The sequence below is a fragment of the Cydia strobilella genome, chromosome 18, assembly GCF_947568885.1.
Source record: "Cydia strobilella chromosome 18, ilCydStro3.1, whole genome shotgun sequence".
In the NCBI taxonomy this organism is placed as follows: domain Eukaryota; kingdom Metazoa; phylum Arthropoda; class Insecta; order Lepidoptera; family Tortricidae; genus Cydia; species Cydia strobilella.
The window spans coordinates 13,847,709-13,871,507 of NC_086058.1; the positions used below are offsets into that span (position 1 = coordinate 13,847,709).

At 37.2% G+C, this 23,799-nt stretch overlaps 1 protein-coding gene across 1 annotated transcript in view; it reads left to right on the plus strand.

Moving 5' to 3' along the window:
- Nucleotides 1–5,437: 5,437 nt before the first annotated feature.
- LOC134749609 (nose resistant to fluoxetine protein 6-like) overlaps nt 5,438–23,799 on the plus strand; it is a 45,099-nt gene continuing 26,737 nt past the window's right edge. Inside the window, exons 1-2 of the mRNA XM_063684628.1 lie at nt 5,438–5,518; nt 18,308–18,447. Coding sequence (XP_063540698.1) covers nt 5,455–5,518; nt 18,308–18,447 — 204 coding nt within the window. The 5' untranslated portion in view covers nt 5,438–5,454. The remainder of the gene's footprint in view (nt 5,519–18,307; nt 18,448–23,799) is intronic.

Consider the following 23,799-nt stretch of genomic DNA (forward strand, 5'->3'; position numbering starts at 1 on the left):
AGATGAGCGAATGACAGGTGACCTGTTTGTTTTTGATCTACGCCGCCCCTGTCCCGCCGCCGCGCTAAGCTTTGACATCCAATAAAACCAATCGGAAGTTCCGACTTAACGGAACGAGAACGGGAGCTCCGTAGTGTCCCTAGTCTACAGTAAGGTAATTGTGGGTAAGACCGACATATAAAATGTTTGGTTGGGAAGACCGTCATGATGTCTCTTGATGAGCAAGAAATCTCTTATTTGTATACGTACGTCGCTCTGACACAGTCAGAACGGAAGCGCTTCGCTCCTGTTCTACCGACCTTCTGTGAGTGGAGTGTGTGTACAAACGCAAGAGCTAGAAGCGACAACATAAGAGACGGGTCTTATCTGATAGACGGTGTTCACCACATGTCATAGGGACAGTCATTCGACGCGAGAGGTATAGGGACCGTGCACGTTGGAGGGTCTGCCATCTTGTGGCCTAAATCAGAAACTTAAACTTTATATTGACATTTCACGCAAATTAAAATAAAAACAACGAAAAGTGTATTAATTTACGATCAGAATAATTATACAGAACCAAATCGATTTTATCTAATTATGCATAAAATTATATGTTTTTTGTTGTGTAGGCTGCATCCATCACTATGCATTTAAGTGATCTAAGGGTTAACTATGTAGTACAAACAGCGGGTTATAATTCTTTTGTTACAATTGCAATTGTTTTTATAATTGTAAACGGAGACAACGTGACATTCCGCAAGGTACTGTCCGCGCACCAATTCCCTGCATTTGGAGGTCGAGGAAGTGGGGGGGTGTGCGCCGCGCCCGTACGTACAAAATGACACCTCCACTCTGTCATGACGCCCAACATTCCTAACATTCCTCAGCCGTGCACGGAATTCGCGCGCGGACAGTAAGGTGGGCAACTGCAAACTCACTCACTCAGACACTGTCTGTTAGTGCTTGAAAATGGAGACCTAGGCTCTCCGAAACATGTCGCGCGAGTGACTAAAAATACGTGAGTGAAACCGCTAAGTTATCTATTAAGTTAGTATGTCTCACATGGTCTCACGATAGTTTAAATTCGATAACTGCAAACTGAGTCTACTGACAAAATGGGATTGTTGTTTTTGTTCGTCCTAGGGCACCCCGGAGGTGCATAGGTGCAGTTGAAATGTTCACAGATGATGTTTTTCTGTTGCCGCTATAACAACAAATCCTAAAAACATAATAAAATAAATATTTAAGTAAGGCTCCCATACAACAAACGTGATTATTTTGCCGTTCTTCGCGTAATGGTACGGAACCCTTCGTGCGCGAGTTCGACTCGCACTTGGCCGGTTTCTTCCTATTTGTAGTATCGCTCGCAGACGTTTCTGCTTGATAAAAAATAAAAATTACTATCAGTCTCTACTTTTTACTTATCTTTGACTAGTATGCGCATGTCAAGATGCGATGCCAATTGCTGGAGATATTATCTGTACACTGAATTAGGTGTTGCAATTAAAATAATGACTACCTATTTGTTTCAGTTTTTTAGAAATACTGCCTCTTTACTATAGCTCCATTTTAAATTGGAATAGATTATTTTTGTAGCAGTAGCCTTAAAATCCCATCTCACCCCCCTTTTAGCCCTTCTCTCCCCATACATAACCCAACTCTCCGCGCGAACCCTACTCACCCCATTTTACGATATAGTGATGATGCAAGGAATCGAATGTAACCATTATTTTGCTCCTTTTTGGAAGCTTCTAGATTTTGTTATAAAATTTAACATGTGTCATCATTCTTAAGAAGTTGGTCACAAAAAACTTATTGGCAGTCTGTATGTAAATGTAATTGATATTTTATGCCATGCTGCCTCGAAGAGTTACTCACCTAACCGTACGCGAAAAAAGAAATCTGTAATTGGCTAACGAACATGTGAGCAAGGCCCACAGGGAGGCCCAGAAGTTTAGCAAAGTGCGACAATAGGGCAACACTTCGGAGCGGCTGTGAGGTTGTCGAGGGATGAGTCTGCGGTAGCCAGATCCCGGTAGTCCGTTCAGCAGGCCGCCGGCGTTATGACATTTTACACTTCCAACCTGGAGCATAGCTCCCGCTCTTGCGACCACTCTGGCCGGTCAGTTAAATGGGGTTGGCCGGTCGAAATAATTAGCAGATGGCGCCAGCATAGCTTGCCCTGTCAATCCCTAGAATTGTATCAAATTTTTGTTTTTTTAATGCCCTGGATGCCAGCCCTTAAAGCCAAATCTCATAGAAAAACCGGCCAAGGCTAGTATTTGTTGTTATAGCGGCAACAGAAATACATCATCTGTGAAAATTTCAACTGTCTAGCTAGCTATAACGGTTCATGAGATAAAGCCTAGTGACAGACAGACAGACGGACAGACGGACGGACAGATGGACAGCGGAGTCTTAGTAATAGGGTCCCGTTTTTACCCTTTGGGTAAGGAAACCTAAAAAGGGACAAGCTATGATGGCGCCATCTCTGCAAACCTTTGACAGTTGCCAACCCCATTGGTTCCTACTATTGAACTTTTTATGAGATAATTGATTAATAATGAGTATTTATCGTTTCCATTAAACGAATATTTCCCCTCATTATTCTTTATTTATTTTCCCATATAACAATACTATGGCTATAGCTATAGCTACCAAATGGATGCCAGAAGAGGGGCGCGGACCCGGCAGGCCCAGACGGAGATGGCGGGACGACCTTGACACCTTTCTCAACAACTGGCCGGAGGAGGTACTATATCGGGAGTCGTGGAAGACAAGGGGAGAGGCTGCTGGGCAAAGAGCAGTGGAACACCATAATAGGCTAGTAAAAAAAAAAACAATACTATTAGTTGCCATTAATTAAGTGCTTAGCGCAAAAAAGTGTGATAAGTCATCTTGTATGACTGGTTGTAATTTCCCCATAACTACAAACAATAGTATTCAGCTCTAAGTGCTAACGGCAACAAACTTACGAGGAAAGGAGATGATCGCTTCTCCACACTAAATGTAGTCCCCATTTTCCTCTCTGGATATTGACATTACGGAAAATATTTTGATGTAGGTATAATTAACCATAGCTATGTCCCTGCTGCGTTGGATTTTTTATTCAATTTTTGGTTATTATAAGAATAAGGAGCGAAAAACAAATTCCATACACATTATAAACGCTCCTAATTCTTGTAATATACAAAAATTCGAAAAAAAACCACTCGTTTTAACTGACTGATCTCGAACGTTAAAGGGCCCACTGACTATCAGTCCGTCGGACGATATCGGCCTGCCAGTTGTTCGGAACTGTCAAATTTTTGTTCTAACTGACAGGCCTCTGGGTCCCTAAGTGTTAGTACAGTATATTGTGCCGACTGCTCTAAAATTCGCTTTAAATTTCGCCGTGTATTCCAAGTTGAATGTAAAAACTTCACTTCCCTTCGCTCGCTCGTTCGATTATTATATTGTGTATTGTATTGTGTATATTGTTTATTTATTTAAGTAATCCGCTGTCTATGGTAACTGTATAATTCTATATGTCCCTGATTCTCACGTTACAAGCTAACTCTATGTTGGAGTCGGCGAAAAAAAATCAGTGTAAAAATATATTAATTATTTTGCTAAATATATAATTTTTACCTTTTTAGGGATCCGTAATTTCGCTATGTCCGTCTGTCTGTCCGTCCGAGGCTCTGCTTTGTGATCGTTAGTACTAGTAAAATGTAATTTGGCATGGATATACCTACGTGTGTAAGTCAACTATGCCGACAAAGTGGTAGTCTGTGCGGAATAAGAAGAGTTGTCTCAGACTCTACATAATACTTGACCCTGCATGATCTTGGCCGTTTTTTAGGGTTCCGTACCCAAAGGGTAAAAACGGGAACCTATTACTAAGACTCCGTCTGTCCGTCTGTCTGTCACGAGGGTGTATCTCATGAACCGTGATAGCTAGGCAGTTGAAATTTTCACAGATGTATTTCTGTTGCCTCTATAACAACAAATACTAAAAAGTACGGAGCTCTCGGTGGGCGAGTCCGATTCGCACTTGGCCGGTTTATTTTAATTTTATTACAAATTTCCCCATATAAACAATGAGTGCATTTCCTTTGACTCGAACTTGGCGCGAGAATAAGATTATCTGCGTAGGATTTGCTTATTGATGCCCAGAGGCAACTGAGCGTTATAAACGCGCGTTTTTTAGAGCGTTTTAAAACAGTCTTGTTTGTGGAAGGGTGATAAAAATTAATGATTGATAAAAATTTATTCGTCAATTAGGTAATATTGATATATCATTTTCGTGAAATATAAAAACAAGTGTAAAATATAAAAACAAATGCAGTAGCTGCACGGTTGATTCGATTTATGAAAATAAGAAAATCATATTTGAATTAAAAAAATCAAGTTTATTTTTTAGAATAGAAAAGAATAGAATTTCTTTATTTGCCAGAACACGTATGGTACAAGATGACAACAGAAAAGGTTTTACATGTATCAGTATTCAGTCGAGGACACGACATGCAATAATTGACAATTTGATAATTTTAACATAAAATAAAAGTACAATATATAAAATATTACGACAGAAACGAAAACAGTGGGTAAATTTTTCTGTTAAAAAAACTAATAATATAAACTAACTCTTTCTATTATTGCACTATCTAACTACTTACTGTTATTGTTTGACTTAATGTAATTGTTTTTATTTATTATTTATAATAAGCATGTTGACATAGTGTAAGCGCATTTGGAGAAATAACAATGAAACGATCAATAGAGTCTTAGAGGATATAACCAAATGAAGACGCCTTGTCTGTAATTTTCTGTATAAAACAATCTGCCGATTTTTGCGGGGGAGGGGCGCGTCAAATGTTTACGTAACGTAAAAATAGCCATGTCAGATAAACGTCAGTCCACACAATGTGTATGACCATAGGTTTCGCCAGAGAATAGAGTAGCAGAAAATCAATATTAGCACAGACTATGATATTTATTAGGCAAAAGAAATGTATGTATGCAGCCAAACGCAAGAAGAATGCGCGTGAGTGCGGCATTACCATCAGGCGGACCGTATGCTTGTTTGCCACCGACGTGGTAAGTAAACAGAAATACAGGAATACAGACTTTATAAAAATATATTTAAAAAACTCGAAACTCGAATCGGGAATCAGACTCCGCCGGCGATGGTGGAATGAACTGGATTCCTAGGAGGAGTGGCCAAACACAACACTGGATAGAGATTAGCGGAGAAATGGGGGAGGCCTTTGCCCAGCAGTGGGACACGACAGGCTCCAAATAAAATAAAAATACAAGACAACTGAAATAAAAGCACTTGCAAAAACGCAGTGCGTGACTGAGGCTGCACAACTAGATCATAATGCAAGGATATCGCGCGCGTCGCTCACTGCGCGCGCTACCCTTGTCCGCGACACATATGAATATATGATACGCGCCGTTGCACTTTAAAAAAAAAAATTTTTGAAAATGTGGAAATTGGTGCTGGTGAGCTTGGTTGGACAGTGCGCGGGTGTGATTTACAATTTAAATGGTGAGTTTTGAATTTTTTTTTTAATAAAGAAATGTTGAAGGCTGTAATAGATTATCTAATATTTCATAGATGCGATATTTGTAATTGTATTTTATAATATTTTTTTGCGAACTAACCTTATATGGATTTTATAGTGGTCCGAAATAATAGTTATTTGTTCAACAAGTTGTTTTTTGTTGCGCGTGTTTATTATTTTGAGTCCCGAGAAAGCGAAAGATTCCATAATTGAATCACGAGCGAAGCGAGTGATTCTAAGTTAGAATCTTGAGCGTAGCGAGGGACTCAAAAACACGAGATGAAAAATAACTTTGCTCTCGTGTTGCACACATAATTTTTCACCTCAGTAGTGAAAACATATTACAGGTTTAAATGTATTTCCAATTACACAGAACAATACACAAAACACAGAAAAAAAATGTAATAAAAGTATGAAGTGGCAGTACATGGCCTTCACTAAATTAAAAAGCTACTTTGTTTCACTCCCTGGAGTGAGGAAAGTCGCACTTTCCTTTGTTCGAGCTGCTGAGGTGAAAATGTTTTTTATTTTATTTACCGCATTCATACTTCGACTTTACAACAAGCTGAAGCGTTGATATTTGTATACGAAACTGCCTCTCATATGCATAGGCTAAGTACGTACGGTATCGCAATATCTTAGCGGGGAAATGCTGCCAGCTTCCTCGGCAGCGGTACCATGCCAAACGAGTCTAACCTTTTTTTAGATGTATTATTAAAATACAAAATATCGAAATATCGGGAACTCATAAACAAATACAAAAGGTAATCACGGTCTATATCCCGGTCAATATAAGTCTAGTGAAACTAACCGCATAGAGTAACTTATACTAGAGCGGTACTGTCATAGTAAATTTTGTAACCCCAGTAAATTCACTGCCATCTGTCGACACACTTTAAAACTAAAAATGAAGATTTATAAAAATACGATAAAATGTATTTAAATATGGATTTTTTAAATTTGCATTAATTATTTTTATGATTTTGACCCATGTTCTTTCACTGATATACGTTAAAATAGTTAAATAACAAACGAAACCGTCAACGCCATCTATACGACAGTAGGCCAAAGCTAGTAGCGCCCTCTGAACGAGAATCAAATTTTCTTGATTTTCGAGGCACGTTTTTTCCTTAGACTGTATCCATCTATTACGGAGTTATATCTTTGCTAACCGTGAATCATTCAAAACTCTAATTGTATTATTATAGTTTTATTTAGTATTCCTTTTTAGTTTTAATTAAGTTTTATTTCATATATTATCTTAAATAATAATTAAATGAGAATTATTATTTTTCCAACTAGATTAAAAAAATACATATTTAGGGTTCCGTACCTCAAAAGGAAAAAACGGAACCCTTATAGGATCACCCGTGCGTCTGTCCGGCTGTCACAGTCTTTTTTGTCCGAAACTACTGGACCAATTAAGTTGAAATTTGGTACACATAATATGTAAGTTTGTGGCCCAAAGATGGACATGTAACGTAAACAAATGACTTTTAAATATGGGAGCCACTTTTGGGAGGTAAATGAGAAAATTAAAAAATAAAGTTCTTAAAATGAATATATATATAATATATATATATATATATATACCAAAAAATTACCACCCCCCCCTTTTTTTCTCCGAAACTACTGGGTCTAAAATTCTGACAAAAAAATACACAACAACAACATAGTTCTTTACCTATAGATGACAGGAAAACCTATTAGAAATGTGTAGTCAAGCGTGAACCGGACTTAATTACTTACTTTTTGATCCGACTCCTACGGGTTTTTCAAAGACATTTCGCTCACGTTTCACATAATGTACGGAACCCTTGTAACTAAACGCTCCGGCTGCGAATGAGCTCCCATGCTGAAGTTTTGCCAATAAACTACAGTATGGGGTATTTCAAAAAAAGGAGTACACACTTATACAGGTATTTAAAGAGAACACGTCCATTAGCTCTGTAACCGCTTTCCAGCAGGCGGGCTGTATCTTCGAAATACAGAAAAATACGATTTAATCTTAAATCTAATATGTGTATTATAGTCAAAGAAGAGCAAAAATACCGGTCCCATAAACAACAGTCATGTTGTGGTCATGTCATGTTTGCAAAACGACAAGCGATAAAATAAAACGACGTATGTGCCATAATATCTCGTTGGATCATGCGTCATTTTGATTCGCGGGCGGGCGGTAATCCCAAGGCGTGTTGTGAGTAAGACATAATAACTGGAATAATTAAGTCTGATTCTTGCGTTTACGCAGAAAATACCATAGCATATTTATTTCTTTTTTGCGGATGTCCGTATGTAAACTGCACAAACTAGGCCCAGTCAAAAAATTAAATTTCGTACCTTGTCACAGTGACAAACAATATGAAAGTAGCTAGAGACCTCATATGTACTATTGTCACTGTGACAAGGTACGAAATGGGTCGGAAATAAAATTCTTTGAACAAAAACGAATAGAATAAGGGCCAGTTGCACATGGTTGCACCAACCACACTTGACAGACTGATCAACGCCACTCAGCATTGAACTATGAAACTTCCTATACATTAAAATTTAGAGAACGCTTTGACGGTGACAGGCGGTTTTGTGCAACCGACTCTAAATGTACGTGACTATTTCCATACATTTAAATTTCGATAGGCATTTTCGAAAACTTTCCAAAATTGCGAAATTAGGTAAGATTCCGGGATTTTCTCACATTTTTCATTGGGAATTGAAATTTTCCGTTTCCAAAATGAGTTTTCTTTGTTTCCAAAATGAACTTTTTGGAAACATTTCGAGACTCGCACATCTGTAGTACAATCACGGACTTTAATTGTTACCCATTTAGGGTCTCCCCAGATATATCGACGCGGAATCGGCAACAGCCGATAGAAAAAAAGCTTTATGTCTGCGCAATAATAGCGAAAAAGTGATCATTCGGCTCGGCTCGCATCGGCCGACGCCTGCCGACGCGTCGACGGCTTTTTCGCTCTTATTGCGCAGATATAAAGGTTTTTCCTATCGGGTTTTGCCGGTTCCGCGTCGATATATCTGGGGAGACCCTTAGGGTTTCTCAACAGATGTTCGTGATTATTTTGAGCAAGTCCCGATAGTTTTTTGTTTTTTTTTTCAAAATGGTGGAGCCACGGTTCTACACTCTACAGCTCAGAGCCACTACTAGAATAATTAGATGTAATTAATTGTTAAGTGTAGTGTAACATTGCGTTGCAACCATCTGAATTGGAACGCGGCATCGAACCTCGTTTAATAGAGGACACTTAAAGGAAGTTATTCACTAATTAGTGTTCCGTACCCAAAGGGTAAAAACGGGACCCTAAGACTCCCGCTGTGTGTCTGTGTGTCCGTCTGTCACCAGCCTGTATCTCATGAACCGTGATAGCTAGAAAGTTGAAATTTTCACAGATGATGTATTTCTGTTGCCGCTTAACAACAGAATAAAATAAATATTTAAGCAGGCTCCCATACAACAAACGTGATATTTTTGCCGTTTTTTGGGTAATGATATGATATGATATGATATTTATTTATGATATGATATTTATTTATTTCATAATATTACATTACATTATAAATTATTATGTCAATATAGATATAAGAGTATTTGCCTGCCTGTTAACCTTTTCGACGCCGTGTCAAACACAAAAGCTGCCGCAGGTCACCCGAAGTGTCAAAACTGAAATTGAACTTTATGCATACGTACGTAGGTCTATATTGCTCTTTGCCGTTGCCGTTGGACCTACGGTGCGGATATATCCGTCATTGGCGTTCAAAAGGTTAGTTTACAAAATAGAGCTTTATCTCTACTGTCAGAGTCCAAACTATTTGCCACACTATTTTAAGAGATATTTCTTTCTTTTATTAAGTTATTTGAGAATTTTAGAGACTGACTCGTAATATTATAATATATCTAGAATCATGCATTAACTTGTTAAAAGAAGCAAAACAGGATGATTTTAGCATTGGGGTTCTAAAATGTTAAAAAGCATCCAATAAAGTAATATCGATGTTGGTTAATATTTATTTAATAATAAATAAATATTCAGCGCTCGAAGTCGCCAGCAACATGCTGAGGTGAGACCATTTCGTGGCACTTTTTCTTTTATTTATGTTTCTCTGTTCTGTATAACTGTTCTGTATCCTATCCTATCCTATCCTATCCTATCCTATCCTATCCTATCCTATCCTATCCTATCCTATCCTATCCTATCCTATCCTATCCTATCCTATCCTATCCTATCCTATCCTATCCTATCCTATCCTATCCTATCCTATCCTATCCTATCCTATCCTATCCTATCCTATCCTATCCTATCCTATCCTATCCTATCCTATCCTATCCTATCCTATCCTATCCTATCCTATCCTATCCTATCCTATCCTATCCTATCCTATCCTATCCTATCCTATCCTATCCTATCCTATCCTATCCTATCCTATCCTATCCTATCCTATCCTATCCTATCCTATCCTATCCTATCCTATCCTATCCTATCCTATCCTATCCTATCCTATCCTATCCTATCCTATCCTATCCTATCCTATCCTATCCTATCCTATCCTATCCTATCCTATCCTATCCTATCCTATCCTATCCTATCCTATTCTATTCTATTCTATTCTATTAACCCTTTTATTGGAAATGCACCTTACAACATATATAATTTTACACCCCCTTTTGTATGTTTTTTCATAAAGCATTTTTTTTTATTTGTCAAGTAAAGGGTTAAAGGATATTCTTACACAAATTAAATCGTAACTGATAGTATTATTATGATCAAGTTAATGACAGAAAATAAAAATCTTATGGAAATTAATCGTCATCATCATCATATAAACAAACGCTTAAACGCTTTTTGAATAAACGTCTTTTATTTATTATTATTACTCGTATTATTATATTAGCCTTTTATCGCCCACTGCTGAGTACTATAGGTAAGGCCTTATCCTGGTCCTGAGCCAATCTCATTCAGAACTTTCAGAAGTGACCCGCAGTCATCCGAATGTCGTCCACCCAACGAGCCAACGGACGCCAGGCACTCCTTTCGTCTGAAAGCGGCTACCTTTCCGTTAACATTTTGGCCCACCTGCCATCACTCTGCTTCGCAACATGTCCCGCCCAGCTCCATTTAAGTTTGGTAATGACGTATCCGACGTTTTGCGCCTTGGTGCGGCGTCGGATCTCGACATTCCTCACGTAAATTAAATTAAAATAAAACACAAAATCCCTCAGTTTTATTAGTTTAGTTTTATCCTAGTAAGTATGTAAATAAACCATTTTATTCATTACGTAGGTACCTAGACTTTTTAAGTATGTTTTATACTATCTGGTTTATGCTTATCTAAGTTCTTGCTTGTTTGTTTTGGTCAAATCTTGGAAACAAGATCTATATCAGTTCCCGGTTTAGGTTAGCCTACCTTTTGAAATCTTTTAAAAATATGTTTTAGCAGGATGTGTCAGAACAAATAAGGATGTAGGTAAGCCATAAAAAAATGTATGAAACCTTTGCAGTTGTGCAACATTGCGGGAGACGTGAGTCGGGTATTTAGCACTGTTTAAACTACTATAAAACATTGAACGAGACCGTGGGAAATATGGGCCATTTTCTATGAAAAGAACCTTATTGTCGATGGCGCTTACGACGCACAGCGTCACGCGGCATTGTATTTATTTCTGAGCATCGTTTATAATGGCGTAAGCGCCATCAACAATAAGGTCCCTTTTTATAGAAAATACCACATATATTTGCTCTTGCCCTTGTTGACCTTTTGGACAACGCTGATGGTTTGAACCTGGGCGAGGACCTTTCATTAAAGCCGGATCGTCTAAGCCATTTTGTTGAGGCGCAATATGTGTAATCAATAGGTTAGTTGACACATGTTGAACTTTATAATTAAATATGGTATAGGCAGGGCCGGATCTAGGGTAGAGCGAGTGGAGCGGCCGCTCTAGGCGCCGGATGGAAAGGGGGGCGCCAAATTGGCAAATGAGAAAAAAAGGGTAAGCGCCAAAACCCCATTTCGTTCTACTCTGATCAAGGACTCGGGCCGGCACTGGGTATAGGTGTTAGGTATTCCGCATAATTAGTTCAGATCGTACCTGACGATTTTCACGTCAGCAATGCATAAAAATAAAAATACAAATCTACGATTAAAATAAAGGCGAAATAAATTACACACATTCGGATTTAAAATTCACTAGCGACCCGCCCCGGCTTCGCACGGGTAGTTCAACAAATTTACACAAAACCTTTACAAATTATACATATAAACCTTCCTCTTGAATCACTATCTATTAAACCGCATCAAAATCCGTTGCGTAGTTTTAAAGATATAAGCATACACAGGGGATAGATGGACGGACAGACAGCGGAAAGCGACTTTGTTTTATACTATCTAGTGATAGTGAAAAAACTCAATTTCCTCTTGAATAAACTGTTTGCTGTGCCCTACAGGGTGTCATGTTGTACACAATTCTATGTAATAGGTTAAGATACAGTGTGATATGGAGTAAATAATTACGATTAGGATAGTTTTTCAGTGAACTGTTTGGAAACGCTTTTGAACCCATAGAGATCCAGCAGGGAACACGTTCGAGAACCTAGGGGGGTCTCTATTGTTTGACATAATTATAGAAAGTCATAATGTAGTTGGTCATATTATCATTGGTCTTAATTTGGTTTTTCTCAGAAACACGTAACTTTTCAGGATTGCCATAAAACCTAACCTAACCTAACCTATCTATAGGATAACCTGAGGAAAATCCTGAAAAGTTAACGGCTTCAGAATTATGACTAATGATACTATGACAATCATTACATTATGACTTTCAATAATTAAGTCAAACGAAGGGACCCCGAACTTAGTATAATACTATTACTTATTCTGTGCTAGTATGTACCTAAGATATCGTAGCGGGCAAGGGGCAAGGGTAAAGTATGCTACATAGTTAATTATGAAATGACTTCGTACTGTAATAACCATAAAGCAAGGATCAAGTTTATGGTAATAATAAAATTGAATGAGCATGTAAAACTGTTACAGTCAGCCTTTTTATGTTGTTTATAGTCATATTATCGTACAATTGTTTTTATTCACGGCCCTGTAGGTTGTAATTTGTAGTTGTGGGTCATTTTTAATAAATCATGTAAAAATAAAGACGTTTTTATTATTTGGAAAACCGGATTTTGCGAAAATTAAATCAGACATTACTAGCATCATAAACATTTTAAATTAAAAACCGGCCAAGTGCGAGTCGGACTCGCCCACCGAGGGTTCCGTACTTTTTAGTATTTGTTGTTATAGCGGCAACAGAAATACATCATCTGTGAAAATTTCAACTGTCTAGTTATCACGGTTCATGAGATACAGCCTGGTGACAGACGGACAGACGGACAGCGGAGTCTTAGTAATAGGGTCCCGCTTTACCCTTTGGGTACGGAACCCTAAAAATGGTAACAAATTGTTTATATATATATATACGTATAAAATATTGCTTGTTTACGTTTACTGTGCCGAAGCTGTGTGTGCCATTGTGTCTGACATGGGCACGCGCCGTAGCACGCGCACAGACTCAATGGCACACAATGGCCGACCGCTCGAATAAAAGAAACAATGGCTTTTGTTTAACAGATTACCGTCTTAGGCGTAAAAATTATTTGAGAAGATGCAAACTATAATTGATTTTGTCCAGTGATAGTTTGTCGGCACTAATAAAGAGTTCAACACCTTCCAATATTCAAGGAAGCAACAATCATCAATTATTAAATACCATTGAATTCACAGGAAACGAAAAACGACAAAACTGACCTATTTAAATTACACAAAACGATAACAACTCATTTTAATCCAATATCCAAGCTGCCAAAGCTGAAAATATATTAAATTGATCTTTGACTTGCAACTCTTTGTTTTTGGGCGTAAAAAAATTACATCTTGTTCTGACATTTTAATTTATAACATCTCGAATTGACCACAATTCACTTAGCGATGCAGCGAATGATAATTTGTTTTCACGTCTTGCTAATTGTTAATCGTTGTCCCAAAATGGTGAGCAAATAATAAGCATCACAGTTTCAACACTTTATCGGACGCGGCGATGGCCGGATGCGATTTATGGCACAAGTTTTTTGACATACTGTATACTATGGATGGTATAGAAAGGATGCCAATCTCTTATGGCAAAATTGTTGCAAAAGTGACCGCTTTCAGCTTTAAATAATAGTTCCTAATCTCTCCGGTGGCGCTAGTTAGGCTCTGGGACCATATAATGATATAAGGCAACAAATAACCCGACCAAATTACGTAGGTTGTTTTTGGTAGTATTTCGGTGTATGGTGGCGCCGCCTAATTACTGTTTTTTGATGGACACTTTTCATACATAGAGATTTGGCTCCTTTATATAGTCTCCATGCTGACTGTGAAGATATGCTACGCACACATGTAAGAAGTTGTGTATGGGCATAATTGTCAACGTTGCTTTGAACTTAGAATTATCTCTGTACTTTTATTAGCTTGCATGTGTGCTATTTATTTCTCATTTTAATCTTCTTAAATGGGGTTGGCCCATAGTATAGTAGTTATAGAAATAAAACCGAGCGACCAGGGGTAAGAGAAAGACATATTCATGTATTGACAGGTTAATTTATGGCATCATAATTCTTTTTCTCTTTCAGTCTTATAAATTTCGGTATTTCGCCATCGCCTCCTCCTATGCTGCCATAACCCGACCATGAAAAAAAACTCGGTCAGTGATAAGGACAAAGCATGGCACTATTTTCTCTTTCCTCTTATAGGAATCGCAATAAGACTATCTTTCTCTATCAAAGAGTGGGTTGGGTTGGGTTGAAGTATTTTACAGATGGGCCAGCATAGGTTTTACTTGTCAATCCTACGAATAGTGACAAATTCTTGTTTTTTTTATTAATTTTATACTACGTCGGTGGCAAACAAGCATACGGCCCGCCTGATGTTAAGCAGCCGCCGTAGCCTATGCACGCCTGCAACTCCAGAGGAGTTACATGCGCGTTGCCGACCCTAACACTTCGCACCCTCGTTGAGCTCTGGCAACCTTACTCACCGGCAGGAACACAACACTATGAGTAGGGTCTAGTGATATTAGGGAGATTTACTTTTTAAATTTTATGTATGACCTTTAAGCCCTTTAAGCCAAATCTCATAAAACAAAAATAGAGACAGGTACATATAGTTTGACAAGCCATTTCCGTCAGTAGGTACAGAAAGGCAGTTAAATAAAAAAAAATGTAAGCGCGAAGGTTTGTCCTCCCAAAGAAAATTTGAATTTCGCGCCTTTTTCTACTGACAATGTGGGTTTCCCAGATTATAAAACCTATGCTGGCGCCATATATAAGAACCTTTGACAGTTGCCACCTCATTCCGCAATCTATAAGGTAAAAAACCTATGTTTTTTAAAATAATCTATGACATTCAATATATAGAAAGTTCCGTTACTTAGATACTGGCTTGATAACCATCTGGTAACTCACTGCGTTGACTATTAGTCAAATCAGTTTCTTTTTTCGAACTGTCAAAACGATTTTGCTACTATTGAATTTATTATGGATGGTATAGAAAGGATGCCAATCTCTTATGGCAGAATTGTTGCAAAAGTGACCGCTTTCAGCTTTAAGGCGGTTCCTTGAGCCAGAAGGCGAAAAATCTCCTTATATGATCATGTTTTTCTAAGAGGCGTTGATATTCGTAGACGTAGAAAAAATATATGTAGTTTTTGACTATATTATCTTTAACAACATAGCTTCCGATTCACGAATTATGACACTTCGCTCGATACAATTAATTCACAAAGTCACCTCTAACTCGGACTTTTAATCCTACTTTACTCGGTTATTTATTATGTGATACTATAAACAAAAAAAGAAGAAAAAACAATCTTAACATAAATAGTAATTTCATAGCTTTAGAATTTCGATATTGTAAGGTAACGTTTTTAAAATAAATAAAAACCGACAAAATTCGATCAAAATTGACACTTGGCGCGTATATTCTTTCCCGTTCTTTCTTGCGAAATGTGACAAAGACAGCGGCAAACCGATGGAACAGCCTTAAGTAATAGTTCCTAATCTCTCCGGTGGCGCTAGTTAGGCTCTGGGACATGAGTATAACATGAACCATATAAGGCAACAAATAACCCGACCAAATTACGTAGGTTGTTTTTGGTAGTATTTCGGTGTATGGTGGCGCCGCCTAATTACTGTTTTTGATGTACACTTTTAATACATAGAGATTTGGCTCCTTTATGTAGTCTCCATGGAATTTATATTAAACACTAGCATGTGACGTCACAATCAAATTACCTACTCTTTATAGTTTTATACGGGTTTTAAAATAAAAATTCTTTCTAAAAATAACTGCTGTCTACGTTTCTATATTAATCATCTGGTGCTTTATTTCTTGCATGGTGTAAAATAATTTATTTTAAATACAGTCATGTACCCTGTTGCCAACCCATTGCGAAATTTATAGGGTAAAAGCCAATCTTTTTTTTAATGATCTATGACATTCAATGTATAGAAAGTTCCGTTACTTAGATTAGCTGATAACTCACTGCGTTAACCGTTGATACCGTTTATATTTGAAACACAATATTACTAATAAAGGACATTGCCTTAAAAGTGAATTAATAATAAGGACAATTTTTAGGATACCCAAAGGGTAAAAACGGGACCCATATTACTAAGACTCCGCTGTCCGTCTGTTTGTCATCAGGCTGTATCTCATGAACCGTGATAATTAGACAGTTAAAATTTTCACAGATGGTATATTTCTGTTGCCGCTACAACAAATACTAAAAAGTACGGAACCCTCGGTGGACGAGTCAGACTCGCACTTGTCCGGTTTTCTTTAACACTTGAGCCAAAAATGGTGATGACCATTTACAAGTAGGTATGTCACAAGTTTTTTGGCAGAACGTAGTTTAATTGGCATTAACTTTGACACCCTCATTACTTCAAAGCGAAACTGCGGAATTTGCGTTTTTTCTGCTGTTGGCCTTTTTGATAAATTTGGGAGAATTTAGTCTTTACATAGTTACAATATTGTGACCACATGGCCACTGTTTTAAACTTTTTAAATTCAGGGTGGCAAAAAATTAAGTGCAATCCCGTTGTCAGGGAGGTTTTGGGATTATACTGAGCAACTTTTAATATGTGACCAACCACGAAATCGCGAAAAAAAAAAAAATCCTCCCATAGAAAATGGACCCGCCAAAATGTATGAAACAGCCAATTTTTTTTCGCGTTTTCGGTGTTGGTCCGATAGTAAAAGTTGCTCAGTTAATCCCAAAACCTCCCTGGCAACGGGAATGCACTTATTTTTTAGCCATCGTGTATAGCGAATGTCTAAATTAGATAAATTAATGCCTTGTTAGTTTTCGTATGTGATACGATATACAATTTCAAGCTAACGTAGTCAAACCAATTATTTAACAAGCAGACACGTCTGCGAGCGATATTCCAAATTTTATATTAAAGGAAAAAATGGAAAAAGTTACGCTTCCGGCAGGACTTGAACCCGCAACCTCCGCAATCCGTGCGTAGCTCTTGACCAATTGAGATACGGTTGGTAGGCTTCCGTAGTTCCATATATTCGTTAAGCTCAATTGGTTAAGGAGTATAGTATTATATAATCTGTGGTTAAGGTTATGCATAACCCGAAGTTTAGACCAAAAATGAATCCTGGGCAAGCATGGGTACATATTGTAAATACTCCGTTACCCAATAGTTTTTATGATGTGTAACAATCGTGAAAATTTACGAAACTAATGTACAGATAACTAATTTAATTTCCGACCTATTTCGTACCTTGTCACAGTGACAATCAATATGAAAGTCGCTAGAGACCTCATCTATAGGGAGCGTGCATAAACTGTAGGGGGCAGCACAGGAGACGTCAGATTTTTGGCGCGAGGCGTAAATGTGTAGTTTATGCTTCCAAAGTAGCCCACAAGATGGCAGCACTTGCTTTGACGTGAAGTGTCAATGTACCTATACATGTGATGTACATGTTTATGGTTCCGATTCAGGCCACAAGATGGCAGACCCTCCAACGCGCACGGTCCCTGTTGTCATTGTAACAAAGTACAAAATGGGTACGAAATTTAATTCTTCGACTGTGCACGCTTAAAATGTCGAGTCAAAACCTGTTTTTTCTCAGTAAAGAACCAGATAACGGAAACTAAATCGAATCAAAGGTAATTGATGTAATTGCAGTGCATTCATCGATTATTTATAGTTTATGCGTCGACTGGCCGACCTTTTGACGTTTCACTGCACTGCCCGAGCGCGAAGGACGTATCTTGCACCATCCCAGTAGCCCGGGATAAACCGTTAACCCAGTGTCAAATTGTTGGTTAACCCCGGATTAGTGGGGTGATGCAAGTGGCGCTTGTGGAAATTACACAATAGGTCGTATCAATGTTCTGAACTTAAGAGTCCGGCAAGCTCGGCCGAATTTCACCTTCCCATACAAACGGAGTTCCGTTCTCATTTTATAAAACAAACGAAATAGAGCGAAAACGAGTGTTGTATAAAAAACTTAAATTCGCTGGATTTTTTAACTATGGTATCTGAAGCTACATAAATTACAGTAATTACAGGCATATATATACCTTATCCTTCTACTATCCTTACAGTATGTAAGAACTAAGTTTCAGAGCAATCTAGCTAGTCGTTTTGAAACGTTTGTATGGAGAACCGAGCCTGCCGGAGACCCTTAAATAATTTTCTTTATGTTTCCAGAAAGCGACTACAACCGAATGCCAGCTTTATACGCGTTGGATCCATTCGATGCATGCCTTTTGGAGCCGGGCGGGACGTACTGCTTGGTCGATGCTGATCTACATTCTGGGGGGAAATCAGATCTCATGAGGATGATACGGGTTAGTGTTTAGTTTAGTTTAGTTTACCTAAAGTATATCATTACAACCGAATTCCAGCTTATACGCATTGGATCGGATGTACGGGATGGGGACTTTGACTATAGCCCAAGCCCTCTCGCGCATGAAAGGAGTCCTGAGCATAGTTATATAGCATAGTTAAGGGGTTATGTAGGCTGAATTAATTTCGTTGTAAAGGAGTACCATTGACGAGGTCCACGCCACGCAGATAAAGATACGGGGAATAGCAGTTTTTTTTGTTAAATACGACCTAGGCTAACGACATTCGTAGTCCTTTGTGGCATGCCGCATGGCTGCCATAAGACAAGTAGAAATATCATGCTTCCTAGAATTATGGCGAGTAATTACGGCCTAGGTAATTACGTCTAGCCCGGCAAGACAGAAACGGTATTAATGCTTTAACGGACTAGATTTAAAAAAATACACAATAAAAAAAAACGTGCATAAGAAAATAATACAAAAAAGTGATTTTATAGTGTGTAATATAATACATATCTAAGTGTGCCCCTATTAGCTAGCTATGGTTAAGCGTTATTAAATTTTTAAGGACTGTCAAATTGAAAATGCCCTTGAAATTAGTTTGTTTTTATTTTGTTACTTTGACATTTGTTTGTACATACAAATTTGAGTTTATAAAAACAAGAAGTAAGTACCTACAAAATTTCATAAATCTTTTAAATTAAATTTATAACCACGAAAATCAAAAGAATACTCGTAACTATCGATTTCCGATATACATTTTTTCCTGCGAGATACTGACGGCTTTCTTGAAACGTAGTAGTTTTGCAGATTTACTCTTTTATTTGCAATCATGACCAAGATTTTGTGGCAAAAATGACAATTAATTAGGGACTAAATGTAATGCAATTTAAATAATTTTTTTGTTGAGATTTTATTGTTATTTTAATTTTTTGAACATGTAGTAAAAAAAATATGGTAATTTACTTGTAATCCATTTGTTTTTCATTATTAAAATGTTGACTATGTATTTTTAATATTAAGGGACTTCATTAATTATTCAAATACTATAAAATTCATCAATACCCAACTATTAAATAATCCCAACTATTAATAAATCTTCTCGAGGCAGAGGTGTCGGGTTAGAGTCGGCGTAGCTTTATTTGACGTTCATAAGCGCATTGTACTTGAATAATAAACTTTCTTTATCTTATCTTAAAAAAATACCTACTTCCAAGTGTTTATGCATAATTTGTGATTTATCTTGTATAAATTAAGTTTTTATTTTTATATAATACTTTAAGCTATATGTATCATCTAGTATTAGCACAATGTCAAAACTTCAGCGTAGGAAGATGTTAATTAAAAATTGGAATTGTCTCAACTGACTCCACAAGACAGGCCTAGCCTAGTGTGGAGATCATAGGTTAATTAAACAATGTATAATTTTTGGTAAATAAACTATTTTTATTTATTTATTTATTTAAAATTGATTTTAAATTAATTCGCTTAAATAGAGTTTATAAACCTTTTATTTTGAACGCCACGCCTATTTTTAAATATAAATGAAAACTGACATAATATTTACATTACGGAACTCTAAATATAACATAATTGCTTCCTTCCTGATAAATGGAACATTTTCCTTAATAAAAGATAATAAATAACCTTCAGAATGCGCGTAAAATGAACTAGGTAAATGAAATTAGCACTGCCTTGTCTTACTGCTTATTTAGTAAATTGCAAAGAACCACCCAATGTACATAGGGTTCCGTACCTTCATACGGTACCGTTACCTGTAATAGTGTGTTACAACGAAGGCTGCAAAAATATCTGACACGATCTTATTTGTAGTGCCATAAGAGCGTTGCACATGAGCGTTGCAGAGCGTCCCTTAACCCCGGATATGTCCTTAAACTACGTCCAAAAGAGAGGTATGGGCACTGTGAATGACATCTCGCTTTGTGTGGTAGGGCACAGGACAGCGGATGTCATTCCAGATCTAGAGCAGAGCCCAACTGGGGAAGTACCTCCACCTTACAGAAAACCGCAGCCAAATAACACTAGACCCTACTCATAGTGATGTGTTCCTGCCGGTGAGTAAGGTTGCCAGAGCTCAACGAGGGAGAGGAGTGTTATGGTCGGCAACGCGCGTGTAATATCTCCGGTGTTGCAGGCGTCCATAGGCTACGGTAACTGCTTACCATCAGGCGGGCCGTATGCTTGATTGCCACCGACGTGGTATAAAAAAAAACATAATTATTTTTGCGGCCTTGGGCGAGTAACATATTATTGCAGGTGACTACAATTTTTTTTTATTTACTTACATTACATACTATGTTACTAACAATAGTTTGATAAGTCTTGTTGTAATAACTAACAATCTTATGGATATTTATGTCTCAATTAAATTAAATTGATTGATTGATTGAAAAAGCCATTTATACCTAATTACATTACATAGGTACATTTATAAGTCCCATACAGTCGAAGAGTATATTAATGATAAAGATGCATGGCCTTCTATAAGTAAATGAATGAATTATGAAATGTATTTGTATTGGTAGTAAATTTTAATTGTTGAATTTTGTATTTTGTAAGCTGATATTTATTTTTTAATTTAGTTGTAATGTACTTTTGACGATTTAAAAGAGATTCTAAATTTCCTACTTGATTAAATGAAATTCTATTCTATTCTATTCTAAATATACAGGATGGCAAAAAAATAAGTGCATTCCCATTGCCAGGGAGGTTTTGGGATTATACTGAGCAACTTTTACTATGGGACCAACTCCGAAATCGCGAAAAAAAATTTGGCTGTTTCATACATTTTGGCTGGCCCATTTTCTATGGGAGGGTAATTTTTTTTTGCGATTTCGTGGTTGGTCCCATAGTAAAAGTTGCTCAGATAATGTCAAAACCTCTCTGGCAATGGGAATGCACTTATTTTTAGCCACCCTGTATAAATTAATATTATTGGGAAAAGGCCAATCAAGGACATTTAGCATCTAATTTAAGATTTAATTTCGTTAATCGCATAAAAAAACTCTTTAGCATTAAGTAGTAGTTTAGACTTAGACCAAGAAAAGTCTGCAACGATTTGGATATCACACGCAGTACAAGTGTTATTTATACGTCATAATTTCATAGAAGTTTGACGTTTGAAATAACACTTGCACTGCGTGTGCTATCAAAATCTTTGCAGACTTTTATTGGTCTAACTGTAAGTATGCTTAACTTACCTAATACATATACAACGCGACATCGTAAACCTTAAACGGGATGCACGAAGGATAATATTACACTCTAACCGTGACCCTCTGTGGACATTTTTCGCGGTCAAAGGATTAAGGCCCAATAAATTCGTGTTCTTCTCTCACTCTCTGAGCGTTAGCGAGCGTGCCCGGCAGCGCGGATATCATGTTTTTTTTTATTTAATTTTTTTGTATGTTTAGGCGCAGCGTGGTTAGAACAAGGTGGATTGATGACCTGGTAAAGGTCGCAGTAGCACAGATTATATAATACTATACTAGGCTGTAGTGTATTCATAAATATGTATGGTGTGAGTAGGTTATTAAAAATAATAAATCAGTCTATACCTAGCTGTCTTTGTCTTTACTTCAGTCGCGGGAGTCCGCAAGATGCGTAAATAATAAATTGAAAAGAAGTGAAATTAAATCAAACAAAATACAATAAAATAAATACTAATTTCACTAAAGTTTAAAAATTTTAAATGTCTAATATTTAGGCATTCATTAATAAAGATGTATAATTTGATAAAATGTCACTTCATACAATATTCGCTATTTCATGATGATGATGATGATGTACAGTCAGATGCAGAGAAAAGTAACCCCCCCTGCATACAAAGTTCTGTAAATTAGTATGGACGTGGGGTACCTTTTTTCTGCAGCTGACTGTACGTTTAAACATAGAGTAACTTATACTAGAGCGGTACTGTCATAGTAAATTTTGTAACCCCAGTAAATTCACTGCCATCTGTCGACACACTTTGAAACTAAAAATAAATATTTATAAAAATACGATTAAATGTATTTAAATATGGATAAATGATTTTTTATTTGCATTAATTATTTTTATATGATTTTGACCCATGTTCTTTCACTGGTATGCGTTAAAATTATAAATAACAAACGAAACAGTCAACGCCCTCTATACGAGTGTAGGCCAAAACTAGTGGCGCCATCTGAACGAGAATCAAATTTTCTTGATTTTCGAGGCACGTTTTTTCCTTAGACTGTATCCATCTATTACGGAGTTATATCTATCTTTGGTTTAAATAAAAGAAGTAATCGATACGTTCCCTCAAACATAATATTGATGATTTTTAGAAGCAATTTTCATATTATTAGCTTTTGTTCATAATTTGTTACAATTTTTAAAGTGCATTTTTAGACCTATGTTATTGATTTATATCCATCGAGCTAAAATCAAAAACTCAGGATTCGAATCGATACAGTCCGTCTAGAATGGCCTTAAGATTGCTAATTAAATTTAATTGGCAGCCGTATTGTGATCCAAACAAGACTGTGACCGTGGTGCCGAAGCGCTCACAAACTAATTCGGCAGCTCCCTAAAAGAGGAGGTCACCGGGGACCTCACAGAATAAGTAATAGTATTATCATATAGAACGACCACGCACCGCCCCGCCCCGACTCGAATGACCTCGCCCCGCGACAGCAGATTGACGGCCGTTTGCCGACCGCTCAGTACTGTTTTTATGCAACTTACTCACACAATGACGCATTGATGATAGCGTGTCCGCCCTGTGCCCAATATCGGCAAATATGGATCGGCATAGCCATCAAACATCCTGTCTCTATCACTCTTCCATATTAGGAGCATTCAATAAAAACGATTTTTTTTTTACAATATCCATTATTTAAGCAATGCCTAATAGTAGCTGAAAGTATTGGCGTAATTATGAGTACGAGTCGCTTACGTAATTTGTATGTAGCGCCTATTCCCATCTGTCCCCTATTCACATAATATATACCTATTACATTTATCGTCGTTTAGTAGTTTTAGTACCCATATATAACACAAGCTTTATTGAACTGACTGTGGGACTATTTCGATTTGTGTAAGGTTGACCTTATAATGTTTCTTATTTATTTATTGCAACAAACAAATAAATGTTTTTTCCCCTCACTAGCTCGGAAAGTTGTCTTTTATCCTTTAAAACAAGCGGGTAAAAACGCATTTTATCCACTAGTGGGGAAAGTAATTTGACCTTGGATGGAACGTGTTTAAGTAGCTTGACAGATAACAAAACGTAAAATGCTCATAATAATGGTTCGTTCGATATTAATTATCATTAAATAAATGGTTTGAGAATCTAATAAAAAATACAAG